Here is a 16,176-nt window from a genome sequence, read left to right on the forward strand (position 1 = left end):
CCTGCTTCCCCGGACCTTGGTCCCCAGGCCATACCTTCCCCGAGTCGCCCCCATGGGGCCACGGGAACTCAGGGGGTTGGCGGACCCGACCTTGGCCGTCCCGAGACAGCATCCCACTCGGTGCCAGGGCCCCAGGAGGGCGTGTCAGGCGGGGACAGTTGGGGGTGGTCAGCACCAAGGAGGCCATGGCCCTTTCCTCTCTCCCTTTGACAGGCCTGGGGGGGTGCACGGGGGTCCCCAGCAGAACAGGAGGGAAACAGCCCTGCCCACTTGAAGGACCTGGTTTGGGCCCTGGGGTGGAGGTCAGTGCAGGTACCCCCGGCATTGTCCATGAGCCCCTTTCTCCCCGTGGACATCACCCTCCTCAAATTTTCTTTACTAGGCAGGCATGTGATCTGGTCAGATTTTAGTAACGATTAGAAGCTGAGTCAGCAAGATGAGGGCTGTGTTGCCGTGGCTACAGGAGGGGCAGGCCCGAGCCCAGGCGGGTCCCACACCACAGGAGCCTGGGTCCCCCCTTGGTGACACTGGGTCTGTCCTGCAGGATCCACCCTAGACCTTCACCTTGGTGACATCAGCCTCGTGCCCCCGGATAAGGACCTGGAGGAGCACGACGGCCGTGACCTGGGACCCACAGGTAGAGCCTAAGCTGTGCCTTCCGGGGCCGCCCCCGGTGCCTCGGGTGGGAGGGGTCCTGTCTGCCTCCCTGCATCTCCCCCGCCCCAAAGCCCCTGCAGAGTAGCCACCGCATTGGTATGAAGACAAACAGGTTCATGGCTCACATCAGATACTGAATCGTTTTCTTCAATGTAAAAGTTCATCTTTTATTTTATTTCTCCGATCTTAAAAAAAAAACACTTCTGGGGCCTAAAACGTCCTGGGACCACTGTGCCCGTGGACAGGTCACCCAGGCGGGCCCAGAGAGCATCTGAGGGGTGAGGTGTGGCCTTCTCACCTGGGTGGGGGTCCCCCAGCTCGGGGCAGTGCCGGGTGATTTTGGGGCAGAGGGTCTCCTGTCCTGTTTGGTCCCTGGGGCTGCACCGACCGCCTCCCACTAAACTGACGCCCCCCCCAACTCCATGCAGGTCAGAGGTCGCTGGGGGGCTCGGCCCCCGTGGCCATCCCGGGTTGCCTGCCGCGCTCCCCGTCCCTGCACTCCTCCTCATCCCTGTCCGCCTCCCCACTCGGCTCCTTCTCCCAGTCCCTGCCCGGCCCGCTCATCTCCTCGGCCATGACGCCCCCCCAGCAGCCTCCGCCCCTCAAGTCAGAGCCCAGAGCACTGGGCCCCTCAGCCTCCTCCTACAACTCCTTCGGTGAGTGGCCTCACGGGGCCCCAGGGTCGGGGAAGCCACAGTGCGGTCCATCATGTCCTGTTGCCGCTGCTCAGCTGCATGTGCCCTGGGGAGGGGGCCTGGGGTTCGCACCGGGACCTCTGGGGAGGTCAGCGTGCCTGGGACCCCACACCGCCCTAGGACGCCACTGTGGTGGGACCCACCTCGCAGGACCTGCCTTGCAGGCTGCCAGGCGCATGAAGTCAGCAGAAACCAAACAGAGAAGCAGATGGATTTGCAGAAACAGGAAACTTGTGATCTGTTTTAAAAGAAACAATGTTTTTATTTTTTTAAAAAAGAAACCATGTTTTTAAATACTTGTTTTACTCTCTAATGTCACATACATCAATAGATGTCACTCATGTAACCAGAAACCCTATGGGGTCCTCCAGGTCCTAAGTGTGGACAGGGTTCTGGGACCAGGGTCTGAGCTCTGCGGCCTCCACGACGCAACTCTTCGGGCGAGTGATGGCGCAGGCGTCCTTGTCGGGGGCAGGGCTGGGGTCTCCAGAGCTGGCTAGGGGGATTCCCAAGAAGCCCAAGCTTGAGCACGCTGATGCCAGCTCCTCCGCACTCAGGCTTGAACGGCGTCCCTGGCAGCATCTGGGACTTCGTCTCTGGCAGCTTCTCTCCCAGCCCGTCCCCCATCCTGAACGCTGGTCCCGCGGCCTCTGGCGTGAGTCCCAGTAGCGCCGAGCTGGCCCGGGTCCGGCGGCAGCTGGACGAGGCCAAAAGGAAGATCCGGCAGTGGGAGGAGTCCTGGCAGCAGGTGAAGCAGGTGAGCTGGGGGGGGGTGCCCACGGTGCAGAAGGGCGGGGCGCGGGGCGGAGCACGGAGTGGGGCGGAGCGCCGGCTCCTCCAGGTCACCGCAGCTCCTGGGTTTCAGGCCTGTGACGCATGGCAGCGGGAAGCCAAGGAGGCCAAGGAGCGGGCGCTCGCGGCCGACAGTGCCCGGCAGCTGGCGCTGCAGAAGAAGGAGGAGGTGGAGGCGCAGTTCCGACGGCTGCAGGAGGAGCTGGAGGGCCGGGGCTTGGCCTCCGCGCTCCCCGGGCTGAGCGGCTGCGGCGACATTGGTGCCATCCCCCTGCCCAAGCTGCACTCGCTGCAGAGTCAGCTGCGCCTGGATTTGGAGGCAGTGGACGGGGTGAGTCCAGGCTCCTCCTCAAGGAACCAGCGGGCTGAGCACCGAGGTGGGGCGGGGGGCTCAGCTCAGCTTCCATCCGCTCCCCCATTGTCTCCTCTCAGTCACTGTGCCCCCCTGGACAGGGGCCACGTCGCCCACGTCTTTGGGTCACCCCCCAGGGTCTCTGGTTACCCCCATGCTGTAGTGCTGAACCTGCAGCCCTTGGCTCAGCAGGAAAACCCTTCCACACCAGGCATTTTGTTAGAGCCCCGGGAGTCTGGGGGCTCCCCAGCCCTGCCTGTCACGCACACCACTTCCCTGGCCCGGCCCGCACACACCTCATCTCCGAGGGGCCTGCACACGGGCTTTGGCTTTTGTCGCCGGAGGCTGTTCAGGAGCCAGGGTCCATCCTGCCCGGCTCCCCTCCCCTCGCCCTGTGGTGGCACAGGCCCTGGGATCCCAGCCCCACCCTGGAGGCTTGTGGTGGATCCTCCCGCCCCTTCCTGGCTCCTGGGTGGCCGCAGGAGGGCGGCCTGCCCCAGCCTGATGGTGCCTCACGCCTGGCCTGCAGGTGATCTTCCAGCTGCGGGCGAAGCAGTGCGTGGTGTGTGGGGAGCGGGCGGGCGCCGTCCTGCGGCCCTGCCAGCACCGCGTGCTCTGCGAGCCCTGCGCGGCCAGCGCCCCCGAGTGCTCCTACTGCACGGGCCAGCCCCTGCCCTGGTGATGGCTGCCTCGTCCACTTCCTGGTGCCACCGACGTCGGGACCCCAGCCCCAAGTGGCCCACCCACGGCCTCAGACTCTTCCTCGCAGACCCTGACGCCCCATGGGGAGTGAAGGCAGGATGACCCCTCAGGGTCTGCAGTCCTGACGCCACTGTGACTGGATCCTGGGAGTTCGAGTCCCTAGAAGCACTTTGTAGACGGAAGAGTTTAGGCAGAGGTCCTGAGTTGCTCTGAGCTGCTTTGAGGTTCGTGTTTTTCATAAGCGATAATATGAAGCTTTACACGTGTACTGTGAACAGAGCACTTCCTCTCGGCCTCTCTTAGCCCTTAGCACGGTAACCATGCTAGTTCCTATCTGAGATCAGTACTTATGAAGTGAGCATTTAGTAGTGAGAGATACCTAGGATTTATAGTTTTCAAATTAAGTGCAAACTGATAGTATTTATAGCAGAGTGATTACTGAGACACATACGTGTAGATGAAAGTTTATGAGGGGCACTCACTTCCTGAACGTGTGCACGGTAACTGCAGCGTCAGAGACAGACCTGTGGCCGCAGGCCCCGCTCAAGTGCCTATGCCTCGGAGAGCCGGGGATGGCGCGTTCTTCCTCTCTGGACCCGGCCAGCATGCGAGTCAGCAGGACAGCGGGCGGCAGGGAGGCCTTGGTGCTCCCCCTTCCCCAAGCTCACTGGTGGGCATCCAGGCTGGAGCCACGCCCACAGTTGCCTACCCGCATGGGAGACACTGTTGCCAGGTCTGTTTGTCCAGGTGTTGTGGTCACGTGACCACAAGGTGGGGGAGGACCTGGCCACCGTGAGGGCTGTGCAGGGCCAGGGTGGCAGCAGGGCTGCTGGAAACAGGTGGGATCTCAGTGCCGGCTTCAGTGTCTCCTGTCTGCGTTGGGTCACTTTTCCAAGGAATCCAGGAGGAACTAAAAGCTGTCTGTAGTTGACCCAGACCTTACTTGCAGACGTAGATAGGGCAAGGATCTCCCCATAGTCTGCTGCAGGCGTAGAGCGGGGACTGGGCCTTGCCCCGGAAGGGACGAGCCGCCCCTGCCCGCCTGCCCAGGGCTGTGCCAAAGACTTTATATAGCATTTTTTTAAAGTGCAAAGTGACTAGGTAAAAACTTTTATCAGTGACCAAATTAGAATGTATTGACTCCAGTGAGAGGTTGGAAAACTGTTTTAACATAAGACACGCTGATGGGAAAGCTGTCATTCAAAGGTGGGTCCATGGCACCTTGCAGCTTGCCCGCTGCTAATGGCAACTCTGACTCGGTTGTGTGAACTTTCTTTATTTCTAATTATAGTGATGATGATTTATTAGCTCTTAGAAATTACGTATATTTTGTGCTACTGTTACCGCTGTTTAAAGTTCTTTATTTTTATTAATATTTATGCACTTGTTTCCCATGGCAGGCCTTTGGCCTTCTAGGGAAACGGGACAGTGTCTGTAATCGACATCTAGCCTAGACATTTTCAAATTATAAACAGGAACAATTAAGCTTTAGGTGTATTTATAAGCTACTCCGGTCAGTACTCTCTGTGGGGTTCCGGGAACTGGACGTGCACCCCTGAGGTACTTGATGGCTCTGAGGACAGGTGTGGTGGGAAGACCAAAGAACCACCGGGGTGGGGCTCCTGGGGCTGCCTCCCGGCAGCTGGTTGGCCCTGGCCTTCTGAGGGGCCTAGCGGGCCTCCCAGGCTGGGCCGGGCCAGCTCAGTGTCTCAGGATGTCACCGCCCCGCACTTGGGTGACAAGGGGGTGCTGGGTGTAGCAGCTGAAGCTGCACGGTGCTCGGCGAGGCCGTGGCTCCTGGTGCCGAGCGTCAGCTCCTGAGCGCTCAGTGTTAGCGGTGACATTCCATCGTCCCACCGTCTGTCGCTGTGGGCAGAAGGTCTCGACTCCTTGTGGATGCTTCATACAAATTAATTTATGGAAGCCCCAATCTGTATGTTCGAGTGTTTAGATGAGAATGTTATTGGGATGGAGTTTTCTTAACCCAGAAGGTAGTATTTATATTGCATAATCATTTACTTGTAGTGAATTGTTTAAAGTTGTTAACACTTGTTTAAATTTTTTTACACTATAGCATTTATGCAATGGTTTACAGAATTCATGGAATTATTTTTATCAGTATGGAAATTAATTAAAACACTGATCTTTATTTTGTCTGCATCTTTGAGTACAACCTTGAGGGCCTGCTGGCTCAGAAGGAGAGAAAGGTCCTCAGGCTAAGGCCCACAGCCCCGAGGGTCACAGGGTTTCTCCACGCAGTCCAGGGTCGCCTCGCAGGGGCTCTGCTATCCCGGCCGTGGGCGTCTGGGGGCCCCAGTGCTCAGAGCTGGGGGTTTCTGCCAAAACACCAGGCAGTGGGAGTCAGGACCTGACCAGCAGGCGCAAGGCCCAGGTGGGCTTGCCTCCCCAACCCCAGGCACCACAGACCTGCGGACTTCCTGTAGGGGACGCCGTGCTGGGTCAGCATGCCTTGCAGTCTCTTTATCTCCTGTGACAGGGCCTTATATGCCTAGACCGGGAGTGGAGAGGAGTGGTCAGGCCCTTGGTGGGAGGCCGTCCTCAGCCAGGGGGGCCGTGTCTGTACCTCCTGGCAGCTCTCCAGTGTCTCAAACCGCAGGCCCTTGGTGCCTTCCTGCTGCGCCGATTCACTTGGTTCTGATGTCTTCAGATAACCAGCATCTTCAAATATTGCCCTGAGCAACTTCTCGTAGCCCTGCAGGTGGAGGGTGAGGAGGGAGCACCCACTGGGCTGCCCAGCCCCCGTCTGGGGCCTGCCCGCAGCTCACCTGGGCCGTGATCAGCTCGTCTGCCAGGTCCTGCTCCAGCTGGTCCCACCGCTGCTGCAGGGCCGTGGGCAGGGTCGGGTACACTGAGGGTCCGACAGAAACTGGCTGAGCTGAGCCCCTCTGCCTCCCAACGCCCCCCACCCGCCTGGGTGCCCACCTAACAAGGAGTGGGGGTGGCAGACGAGCGGCGTCTCGAAGGTCAGCGCGTAGACACAGGTGCTTGGCTCAGACACGTGGGCCAGCCGGTTGCTTTTGCCGCAGGTAAGCTCCACCTGGGGGGACCTCAGTGAGCGATTTGGGGAAGCAGCCCCGTCCCCCCTGCCCCCGCCGCCCACCTTGCTCTGCCGGCTCCGCGACTGGCATGCGTCGCCATCCCGCATCCACATGCCCCTGAAGGTGTTGTTGGTGATCTCCCACTCGTGCCAGATGCTGTGGAGGGGCAGAGAGTGAGGCGGGGTGGGGCAGGCGCCCCCGGGGCCTTGACCGCACCCACTTACCCGAGGATCCCGCTGTAGGCATTCCAGCGGAAGGTCTGCTCGTGCTGCGTCACGTTGTGGAATGGGCAGAGCTCGTACTTGTACCTGCGGGCATGGAGCCGTCAGCGGGGCCCCGGCCCCCAGCCACCCTGCCCTGCCCTCACTCACGTGGACTCCACCAGGCTGAAGCACTTGCCAGAGAGTCTGGAGAGGTGCGCGGGGCCTGCGGGGAGAGCACAGCCCACTGAGCACGGTGCCCGGAGCGGGCGCAGAGCCCAGAGCCAGGGTCCTTCAGGGAGGATGAGTGCCGGAAACGGGACAACCGGGTGGAAGGCATGAGTGACCTCATAGAGCGCCAGCTCACACCCCATGAGAACAACACCAAAGACCAACGCAACCAGTGGCGCTGACCCCCGGTGTTCTGGAGAACAGCTCACCAGCAGCCAGGCGAGCCCCTTGCAGCAAAGCCGCTGCCCCTCCGGGGCCGTGAGGAGCAGCCTTGCTAGGGGCTGCCAGGAGCCCCGCCTCTGTTCAGCCCAACTCGGATCCCAGGCAGGAAACAGGGCTGCTTGTGAAGGCTGCGGGCGAGGGCTGACGGTCAGACACACACAGCAGGCCGTCTGGACCCAGGAGGAGTGCAGGGAGACCCCGGGGACCTGCACACGGACGCCCCCAGGCTCTGAACACACCCAGCCTGGTGAAGGCCGCCCCAGCACCGGGCCAGGCTGCAAGGGACCTGCAGCCTCTCCAAAGGAAAATGCAACAGGACCACCTGGGAGAAGCCGAGATGCTGGACTGACTGAAGACTTTTAAAAAATCTTTTTTTCTGGTGTATTTGGCTGTACTGGGTCTTAGTTGGGGCCTGTGGGATCTAGCTCCCTGACCAGGGATAGAACCTGGGCCCCCTGCATTGGGAGCTCAGAGTCCTGGCCACTTGGTCTAAGCCACTTGGACGGAGGGAGTCCTGTGGTCCATTTTTAATTGGGTGGTTTGGGGGCTTTGTTGTTGTGGGAGCGCCCCACATTTCTAGCTTTCCTGTTGGTACCGTTGCCTTTGGGGTCGTTGCCAACGCTCTGATGTTTGGTACCATGTGCTTGTGACTGTCAGGACCTTTGGTGAGGGACCCTTCTCATGTGTAACACCCCCTTATCTCGCTGAACAGCACTGACTGGTGGTCTGTTGAAACTGGTGGTCTGTTAAACAACTGCCTAAAATATGCTTAAGGGGCTGGAGGGAAACAGGAAGAAGGAAAGTGTGTCCAGAAAGTGACATGTGGGCAGAGGTGAACCATGTCGAGAGGAACTAGGAAACCCTGGAGCCGAAAAATACAACTGAGCTAATAAACCCACAGAAGGAATTCAACAGTTCTGAGCAGAGAGAAGACCCAGTGACAAGACAGTGGAGGCAAAGAGGAGGGGCAGAGACGGGACCTGAGCAAATAACTGCCCCAAGCCGACAAAACACGAGGATCGACAGACCCAAGCGGCTCACTGAACTCCACGTACAACACAGAGAGACCCCCACCGAGACAGAGAAACAGCAGACACCAGGTCGAAAGTGGCAAGAAGTGACTCGTTACGTGAAGGAATCAACGAGATTATCCGCCCACTTCTCTGCTACACTTGGGAGGCCAGGAAGCAGTGGGGTGGGAGACAGAACTGTCACCCAAGGAGTCTATATCCAGGAAACCCTCCTCCAAGAGTGAGGCAAAATCAAGACCCTCCCAGACAAAGGCTGAGCGATTTCATTACCACCAAGCCTGCCTTGGACGGAGCCCCTTATTACCCCCAGGAAAGGCAAATACATGGCCAAACTCAAAGCAGTGCCATGGTCCTGAGCCACAAATCTACAGGGTTCAAAAGACAAGAGGCATAGATACAATTACAGATCCACGCTTGAAGGGTCAGTTGAAGTCAACCACAAAGTTGGGGAGGGACAGAGTTGTACAGGAGAAGTCTCTGAATTCACACCAACTTCAATCATGTGCAAGTTAGACTTGAGTTACATGATCATACGTAATCCCCTGGCAACTGGAGAGGAAATGGCTACATAGAATACACACAAAAGGAGGTAAGAAGGATGTCAGAACAGGTTGCTTGGGAAAAGGTCAACAAAAGGAATGCAGGGAACAAGCAACAAAAGACAAGTATAAAACAAAACAAAGCTGTTTTGTCTTCTCCAGATCCTTCCTTATCAATGATTACTTAAACGCAGACAGGTTAAACTCTCCTATTCAGAAGGCACAGACTGGCTGAACGGGTAAAGAAATGTGACCCCACTGTGCACACTCTTCATGAGAGGCGCACTGAAGCTCGAGGGCACAAGCAGGCTGAAAGAGCAAGCGGGGACGGCCCGCCGACGTGCGACCAGACAGACCACCAGTCAGCGCTGTTCAGGGAGATAAGGGGGTGTTACACATGAGAGGGGTCCCTCACCAAAGGTCCTGACAGTCACAAGCACACGGCACCAAACATCAGAACGCTGGCAACGATGCCAAAAGCAACGGTACCACCAGGAAAGCTAGAAACGTGGGGCGCTCCCACAACAACAAAGCCCCTAAACCACCCAATTAAAAATGGACCACAGGACTCCCTCCGTCCAAGTGGTTTAGACTAAGTGGCCAGGACTCCGAGCTCCTAATGCAGGCGGCCCGGGTTCTATCCCTGGTCAGGGAGCTAGATCCCACAGGCCCCAACCAAGACCCAGTACAGCCAAATACACCAGAAAAAAAGATTTTTTTAAAGATGGACCAAGGATTACTAGACATTTTTCTGAAGTGAAAAATAAAGACAAATCAAACCCACAATGAGATGTCACTTCATCTACATTAGTATGGCTATTACTAAACAGACAGAAAACAAATGTTGGTTAGGATACAGAGAAACCAGAACCTCTGCACACTACTACTGCTGGTGGGAATGTAAAATGTACAAGCCGCTGCTGAAAAGTTTGGTGGTTCCTCATAAAGCTTAAACCAACCTTTGGGGTTGGCCAAAAAGGTTCATCTCAGATTTTTCTCTAAAGACTTTTCAGAAAAACCCAAACAAACCTTTGGCCAACCCAACAGAATCACATGACACAGCAAACTGACTCCCAAGTGGAGTTTCAGTCCACTCACCCAAGTGGACTGAAACCAGGGACTCCAATGTGGACCATGTTCACAGCAGCCTCATTCACAGCAACCAAAACGCAAAACCCAAGTGTGCACCGACAGATGAATGCACAGAATGCAGTGTGTAGGACAATGGGATGCTCTGCAGCCTTAAAAGGGAAGGAATCTTGCCACGGGCCACAAAATGAACTTTTGAGATATTGTGCTAAGTGAAATGGGCCAGTCGCAGAACAAGTATTGTATGACTCCACTTACATGAAGTACTTGGTTCATTCGAGCCGCTATAACAAAATATCACAGACAGAATTTTTTTCCTACACAGACAGGATTTTAAAGCAGATATACTGCAACCATGTTCCAGGGTGTTAAGGAAAACAAGGTGCATAAACGGAATCTCAGCAGATAAATAAAAATTAGAAAGAGATCTGAAACTCTAAAAAATAATCTTTTAAAAAGTCAGAAATAATTAGCCCGGAAATACCTAAAACACATGTATTCATCATGCTCAAGGGAAGCTTATTCCAAGAATACAGTGTTGGCTCAATATTCAAAAGCCAAAGTTCCCCGCCCTATCAGTGCAGTCGCTCAGGCGTGTCCGACTCTTTCTCGATCCCATGGACTGCAGCACACCAGGCCTCCCTGTCCATCACCAACTCCCGGAGCTTGCTCAAACTCATGTCCATCGAGTCGGTGATGCCATCCAACCATCTCATCCTCTGTCGTCCCCTTCTCCTCCTGCCTTCAATCTTTCCCAGCATCAGGGTCTTTTCCAATGAATCAGTTCTTCGCATCAGGTGGCCAAAGTATTGGAGTTTCAGCTTGAGCATCAGTCCTTCCAATGAATATTCAGGACTGAGTTCCTCTAGGATGGACTGGTTTGATCTCCTTGCAGAGCAAGGGACTCTCAAGAGTCTTCTCCAACACCACACTTCAAAAGCATCAATTCTTTGACGCTCAGCTTTCTTTATAGTCCAACTCTCACATCCATATGTGACTATTGGAAAAACCATAGCTTTGATGCTGCTGGCAAAGTAATGTCTCTGCTTTTTAACATGCTGTCTAGGCTGGCCATAGCTTTTCTTCCAAGGAGCAAGTATCTTTTAATTTCATGGCTACAGTCACCATCTGCAGTGATTTTGGAGCCCCCCAAAACAAAAAGTCTCTCACTGTTGCCCCATCTATTTGCCATGAAGTAATGGGACCAGATGCCATGATCTTAGTTTTCTGAATGTTCAGTTTTAAGCCAACTTCATCACTCTCCTCTATCATTTTCATCAAGAGGCTCTTTAGTTCTTCTTTGCTTTCTGCCATAAGGGTGGTATCATCTGCATATCTGAGGTTACTGCTATTTCTCCTAGCAATCTTGATTCCAGCTTGTGCTTCATCCAGCCCAGCATTTCTCATGATGTACTCTGCATATAAGTTAAATAAACAGGGTGACAATATACAGCCTTGATGTATTCCTTTCCTGATTTGGAACCAGTCTGCTGTTCCATGTCTGGTTCTAACTGTTGCTTCTTGACCTGCATACATATTTCTCAGGAGGCAGATCAGGTGATCTGGTATTCCCATCTCCTGAAGAATTTCCCACAGTTTGTTGTGATCCACACAGTCAAAGCCTTTGGCATAGTCAATAAAGCAGAAATAGATATTTTTCTGGAACTCTCTTGCCTTCTCAATGATCCAACGAATATTGGCAATTTGATCTCTGGTTCGTCTGCCTTTTCTAAATCCAGCTTGAACATCTAGAAGTTTACCATTCATGTACTGTTGAAGCCTGGCTTGGAGAATTTTGGGCATTACTTTACTAGCATGTGAGATGAGTGCAACTGTGGGGTAGTTTGAGCATTCTTTGGCATTGCTTTTCTTAGGGATTAGAATGAAAATTGACCTTTTCCAGTCCTGTGGCCATTGCTGAGTTTTCCAAATTTGCTGGCATACTGAGTGCAGCACTTTTACAGCATCATCATTTAGGATTTGAAATAGCTCAACTGGAATTCCATCACCTCCACTAGCTTTGTTTGTAATGATGCTTCCTAAGGCCCACTTGACTTCATATTCCAGGATGTCTGGCTCTAGGTGAGTGATCACACCATCATGGTTATCTGGGTCGTGAAGATCTTTTTTGTACAGTTCTTCTATGTATTCTTGCCACCTCTTCTTAATATCTTCTGCTTCTGTTAGGTCCGTAGTGTTTCTGTCTTTTACTGTGTCCATCTTTGGATAAAATGTTTCCTTGGTCTAATTTTCTTGAAAAGATTTCTAGTGTTTCCCATTCTGTTTTTCTCTATTTCTTTACATTGATCACTGAGAAAAGCTTTCTTATCTCTCCTTGCTATTCTTTGGAACTTTGCATTCAAATAGGTATATCTTTCCTTTTCTCCTTTGCCTTTAGCTTCTTCTCTTTTCTCAGCTAATTGTAAGTCCTCCTCAGACAGCCATTTTGCCTTTTTGCAATTCTTGTTCTTGGGGATGGTCTTGATCCCTGCCTCCTGTCCAGTGTCAGGAACCTCTGTCCACGGTTCTTCAGGCACTCACTCTATCCTCTATTCGTCACGTTCACTGTAGAATCCTAAGGGATTTGATTTAGGTCATACCTGAATAGTCTAGTGTTTTTCTCTACTTTCTTCGATTTAAGTCTAAATTTTGCAATAAGGAGTTCATGATCTGAGCCACAGTCAGCTCCTGGTCTTCTTTTTGCTGACTGTATAGAACTCCTCCCCAACTCTAGAAACAGCTTGAAAAAGAAAACTCAGAACCGCCCTGATAGGTTTAGAAAAAACCTTTGACAAAACCCAACACCTATTCATGGTAAAAACTCAGCAACCAGGAACAGCCTAGAAGGTCCTCTCCCTGAGAAAGGGCTGTATACGGGAGCTTCAGGCGGGAGACAGAGGCCAGGTGGGGGACACCTCTCCCCACTGCTCTTGGGAAACCCAGAGGACTGGCCAGCACGCAGGTGCACAGCTGGACTCCAGCTACTACACGAACAAACGTTAACCACGGGAATACAAAGGACACAGTCCAGAATGTGGGAAACACGCGACCCAGTTTCCTTAGTAAATAAATCGCAAGGAGCCAAAGGGAGGGGATCTATAAATTCGAGGAAGCTGGAGCACACATGGGTGTGTGTCAAGTGCACAACACACGGACCTTCCCTACTGACTCAAACCACCAGCCTGTTAAAGAGTATGAGAATACCAGAGACATCTCAAACAACAAGCGGATTTTACTGACTGATACTGTTGCTGTGCCCTTCAATACATGCATACCAAAATATTACAAATGATAAGCTGAGAGAAACTAGTTTCACAGTAACCAGGGTGGCAGAGAAGGTGCTGCACACACCCTTCCTGCACTTTCACACGCACTGGAAATTGTGTCAAGGAAAAACCAAAAGTAAAAATGTGCAGAGTCAGCACTAAGCCTGAGCACAAGCAGAAACCCAGGAGCCCGACTGCAAAGCAAACTGGCGGCAGAGAGAAGGCCCTGGGGAGGGCTGGGCCACAGTGCCCTGCTGTCCACGCTGGCTGGACACACTCCAAAATAAATCGCAAGTCTCAAACCGCACTCACTTACATAGTGAGACAGCTGGCCCAGCGCATAATTAACCAGATGCATATATTCCCCTTGACTGATTCCGGGGTCAAGGGTCGGATGGGACCCAGGACAGCTGTACAAGGCATTCTGTGTGTGTGTGTGTGCTAGTCGGTCAGTTGTGTTCAACTCTTTGTGACCCCACAGACTGTAGTCTGCAAGGCTCCTCTCTCCATGGAATTCTCCAGGCAAGAATACTAGAGTGGGTTGCTATTCTTTTCTTCAGGGCATCTTTCTGACCCAGGGATCAAACCCTGGTCTCCTGCATTGCAGACAGAGTCTTTACTGTCTGAACTACCAGGGAAGCTGGGAGATCCATACTGTAATTATTTAGGAATAAACCATCATGATCTCTGAAACTGACTTTCACATGGTTGGGGAAAATAAAAGTTCACTTTTTAAAAAGTGTTAACGAGAAGGTAAAGCAAGCACAGCAGAACATCAACTCTTGCACTGAGTCGGCGTGCATGCTGCTGTTCACAGCCCCATTCCTCCGTTTTTCTACTCAATATTTTCACAGTGAAACGCTAAACTCTGTCTAGAGTGACAGCTCACAGCTGTACCTCTGTCTCTGATCTCAGCGCCCCACCCCCACCCTGTGGTCAATCCCTCCGGGCCTGGCATCCCTGCTCAAGGCCTGTATTTGGCCACTCCTTTTGCTGGACTCTTCTCCCCCAGATATTCACAGCCCTAACTCCCATTCCCCTTCAGTTTCTGAACGAAATTTCACTTCTCAGTCTTTTCCTGAACCCCACCCCCCCATTTAAAATGGCACTCCCCAGAACAACCCCTGGAGAAGGAAATGGCAGCCTACTCCAGTGTTCTTGCCTGGAGAATCCCAGGGACGGCGGAGCCTGGTCAGCTGCCACCTATGGGGTCGCACAGAGTCGGACACGACTGAAGCGACTTAGCAGAACAACCCCACGTGCACACTCTTCTCTGCTTTCCATACCTACAGAGCACTTCTCACCAGTCTACATTTTACCTACTTTTTTGTTTATTGTCAACCTACTCTCCTGCCAATTAAGACTATCAACTCCAGGAGAACACTGTATGTTTTCTTCATTTCTGCATCCACAGCATAGACCCTAACACATGGTAGCATTTATAAAAAATAATAATAATATTTTGGGGACTTCCTTAGTGGTCCAGTGGCTGGGACTCTGCACTCCCAATACAGAGGACCTGGGTTCAATTCCTGGTCAGAGAACTCGACCCCACATACCCCAATGAAGATCAAAGATCCCAAGTGCCTCAACTAAGACCTGCTGCAGCCAAATAAATATTTGTTTTAAAAAGAGATCTTGGATTTTTTTCTTTTTAATTGGTGGGCTTCCCAGATGGTTCATTGGTAAAGAATCTGCCTGCAATGCAGGAGACATGAGTTCAGTCCCTGGGTCAGGAAGATCCCTTGGAGGAGGGCATGGCAACCCACTCCAGTATTCTTGCCTGGGGAATCCCATGGACAGAGGAGCCTGGTGGGCTACAGTCCATGTTGTCACAAAGAGTTGGACATGACTGAGCGCTGTGCAGCTTGCAGGATCTTAGTTCCTGCGTCAGGGACTGAACTCAATGCCCTTTGCAGTGGAAGCACCAAGTCCTAACCATTGGACCACCAGAGAATTCCCTTGGATTTTTTGTTATATTTAACATCCAATTTAACAGCACAGCAATTCCATTTCTGAGATCCTGTTGCAGGAAACCACTCCCATAGGTGTAGAAAGAGGGACCCCTAGAAGGGATATTCTCAACAATGTTTTTAGTGACCAAAACCTATAAACAACACCTTGCTGGACAGTGAAAGAACACAGAGCACCCTCTGGAATGCTAGGCACCAAGTGAGAAGAGCGAAGACGCACAGTGAGCGGTGACGGCAAACAAACAAACCTGCACAGTGGAAGTCGCTTGTGACCCCACTGACTGAAGAGTCCGTGGAATTCTCCAGACCAGAATACTGGAGTGGGTAGCAGTTTCCCTCTCCAGGGAATCTTCCCAACCCAGGGTTCGAAACCAGGTCTCTCTCATTGCAGGCGGATTCTTTACCAGCTGAGCCACCAGGGAAGCCCAAGAACACTAGAGTGGGTACCCTATCCCTTCTCCAGCGGATCTTCCCGACCCAGGAATTGAACCGGGGTCTCCTGCAGGCGGATTCTTTACCAGCTGAGCTACCAGAAAATCCTGTTTCGAGCAGTAAAATGGTACTACTCAAAACAAGAAAGCAAAGATCACACACAAAAAACCTACTACACGTTTTTTTGCGTGTAAGCTTATGCACGTAAACTCATTAAAAAACGTTTAAGAACAGACAACAACCTGATAACAGAGCTCACCTCTAGGAAAACAAATTAAGGACTAAGTCCCTAACTAGTGAACCCGGCACAGGCACGCTCTGGAAGGTTAGCATGCACTTAGAAGGCTGACAAAGGACAGCATGAGCCTCCAAGCCCTAACTTCCACGGCACCCTCTCTCCCTGGCGCCGGCTGCCGAGAGCTGATGCGGCCCACCGGTGCTGAAGCTGCGCCGGCTCCCTGCTCGCCCCGGGTCCCCGAAACGTCGGCGGTCAGGGCACTCACCAGACACGGGTGAAGGGTCCCTCTTGGGCTGGAGGCGACTGGTCTGGGGCAGGAACGGGTTGTTGAGCCTGCGAGACGCGGCAGGGTCAGGGAGAAGCAGGCCCGAGCGAGGCGCCGCGTCCCCCGCTCCCCGCGCGGCCGCTCACCCGAAAGTGTTGGGCTCCTCCACCACCTTCATCTTGGCGGCGCCTGCGGGCGCGGGCCCTGCGGGGAGCGAGCAGTGAGGAGGCGGGCAGGCGGGCGGGCGGGCAGCGCGGGCGCGGAGACCAGAGTGGGTGCTCCGGGACGGAGGCGCCAGGCCAGGCACTCACCGCGGGCCGCGAGCCCAAGCAGCACCGCCAAACCCGCCAGCCTCGCCGCCATCGTGCCGCCGCGCGGTCACGTGGGCCCCGGAACCGGAAGTGGCGCCCGCCTCGCGCTGTCACGTGAGCGC

At 53.8% G+C, this 16,176-nt stretch overlaps 2 protein-coding genes across 4 annotated transcripts in view; one reads left to right on the plus strand and one right to left on the minus strand.

The window, feature by feature from the left end:
- Positions 1-5,347, plus strand: part of UNKL (unk like zinc finger) — a 32,404-nt gene extending 27,057 nt beyond the window's left edge. For all 3 annotated transcript variants that reach the window (XM_055409104.2, XM_055409105.2, XM_088833114.1), the window contains 5 exons: positions 545-637; positions 1,086-1,313; positions 1,910-2,109; positions 2,218-2,475; positions 3,026-5,347. In XM_055409104.2, coding sequence (XP_055265079.2) covers positions 545-637; positions 1,086-1,313; positions 1,910-2,109; positions 2,218-2,475; positions 3,026-3,178 — 932 coding nt within the window. In that variant the 3' untranslated portion in view covers positions 3,179-5,347. The remainder of the gene's footprint in view (positions 1-544; positions 638-1,085; positions 1,314-1,909; positions 2,110-2,217; positions 2,476-3,025) is intronic.
- Positions 3,514-16,152, minus strand: GNPTG (N-acetylglucosamine-1-phosphate transferase subunit gamma). Its single transcript, XM_055409109.2, has 11 exons — positions 16,055-16,152; positions 15,890-15,947; positions 15,744-15,811; positions 6,629-6,683; positions 6,482-6,565; positions 6,320-6,413; positions 6,142-6,256; positions 5,985-6,067; positions 5,783-5,911; positions 5,626-5,707; positions 3,514-5,534 (listed from the first exon to the last, which is right to left on the minus strand). The coding sequence occupies exons 1-11, from the start codon at positions 16,104-16,106 to the stop codon at positions 5,437-5,439; spliced, it is 918 nt and encodes a 305-aa protein (XP_055265084.1). The 5' UTR covers positions 16,107-16,152; the 3' UTR covers positions 3,514-5,436.
- Positions 16,153-16,176: the final 24 nt, after the last annotated feature.

Source organism: Moschus berezovskii, chromosome 27 (genome assembly GCF_049115385.1).
Source record: "Moschus berezovskii isolate FMDL1 chromosome 27, NW_MosBer_1.0, whole genome shotgun sequence".
NCBI lineage: Eukaryota > Metazoa > Chordata > Mammalia > Artiodactyla > Moschidae > Moschus > Moschus berezovskii.

Excerpts from the sequence above, each read along its gene's own strand:
- GNPTG (XM_055409109.2), bottom strand. The coding sequence starts at position 16,106 with ATGGCGGCGAGGCTGGCGGGTTTGGCGGTGCTGCTTGGGCTCGCGGCC. Across the intron at positions 15,812-15,889 it reads GAGGAGCCCAACACTTTCGG|GCTCAACAACCCGTTCCTGC; the intron begins GTGAGCGGCCGC and ends CGCGTCTCGCAG. Across the intron at positions 5,535-5,625 it reads CCCCTACAGGAAGTCCGCAG|AAACCCCCAGCTCTGAGCAC; the intron begins GTCTGTGGTGCC and ends GTGTTTTGGCAG.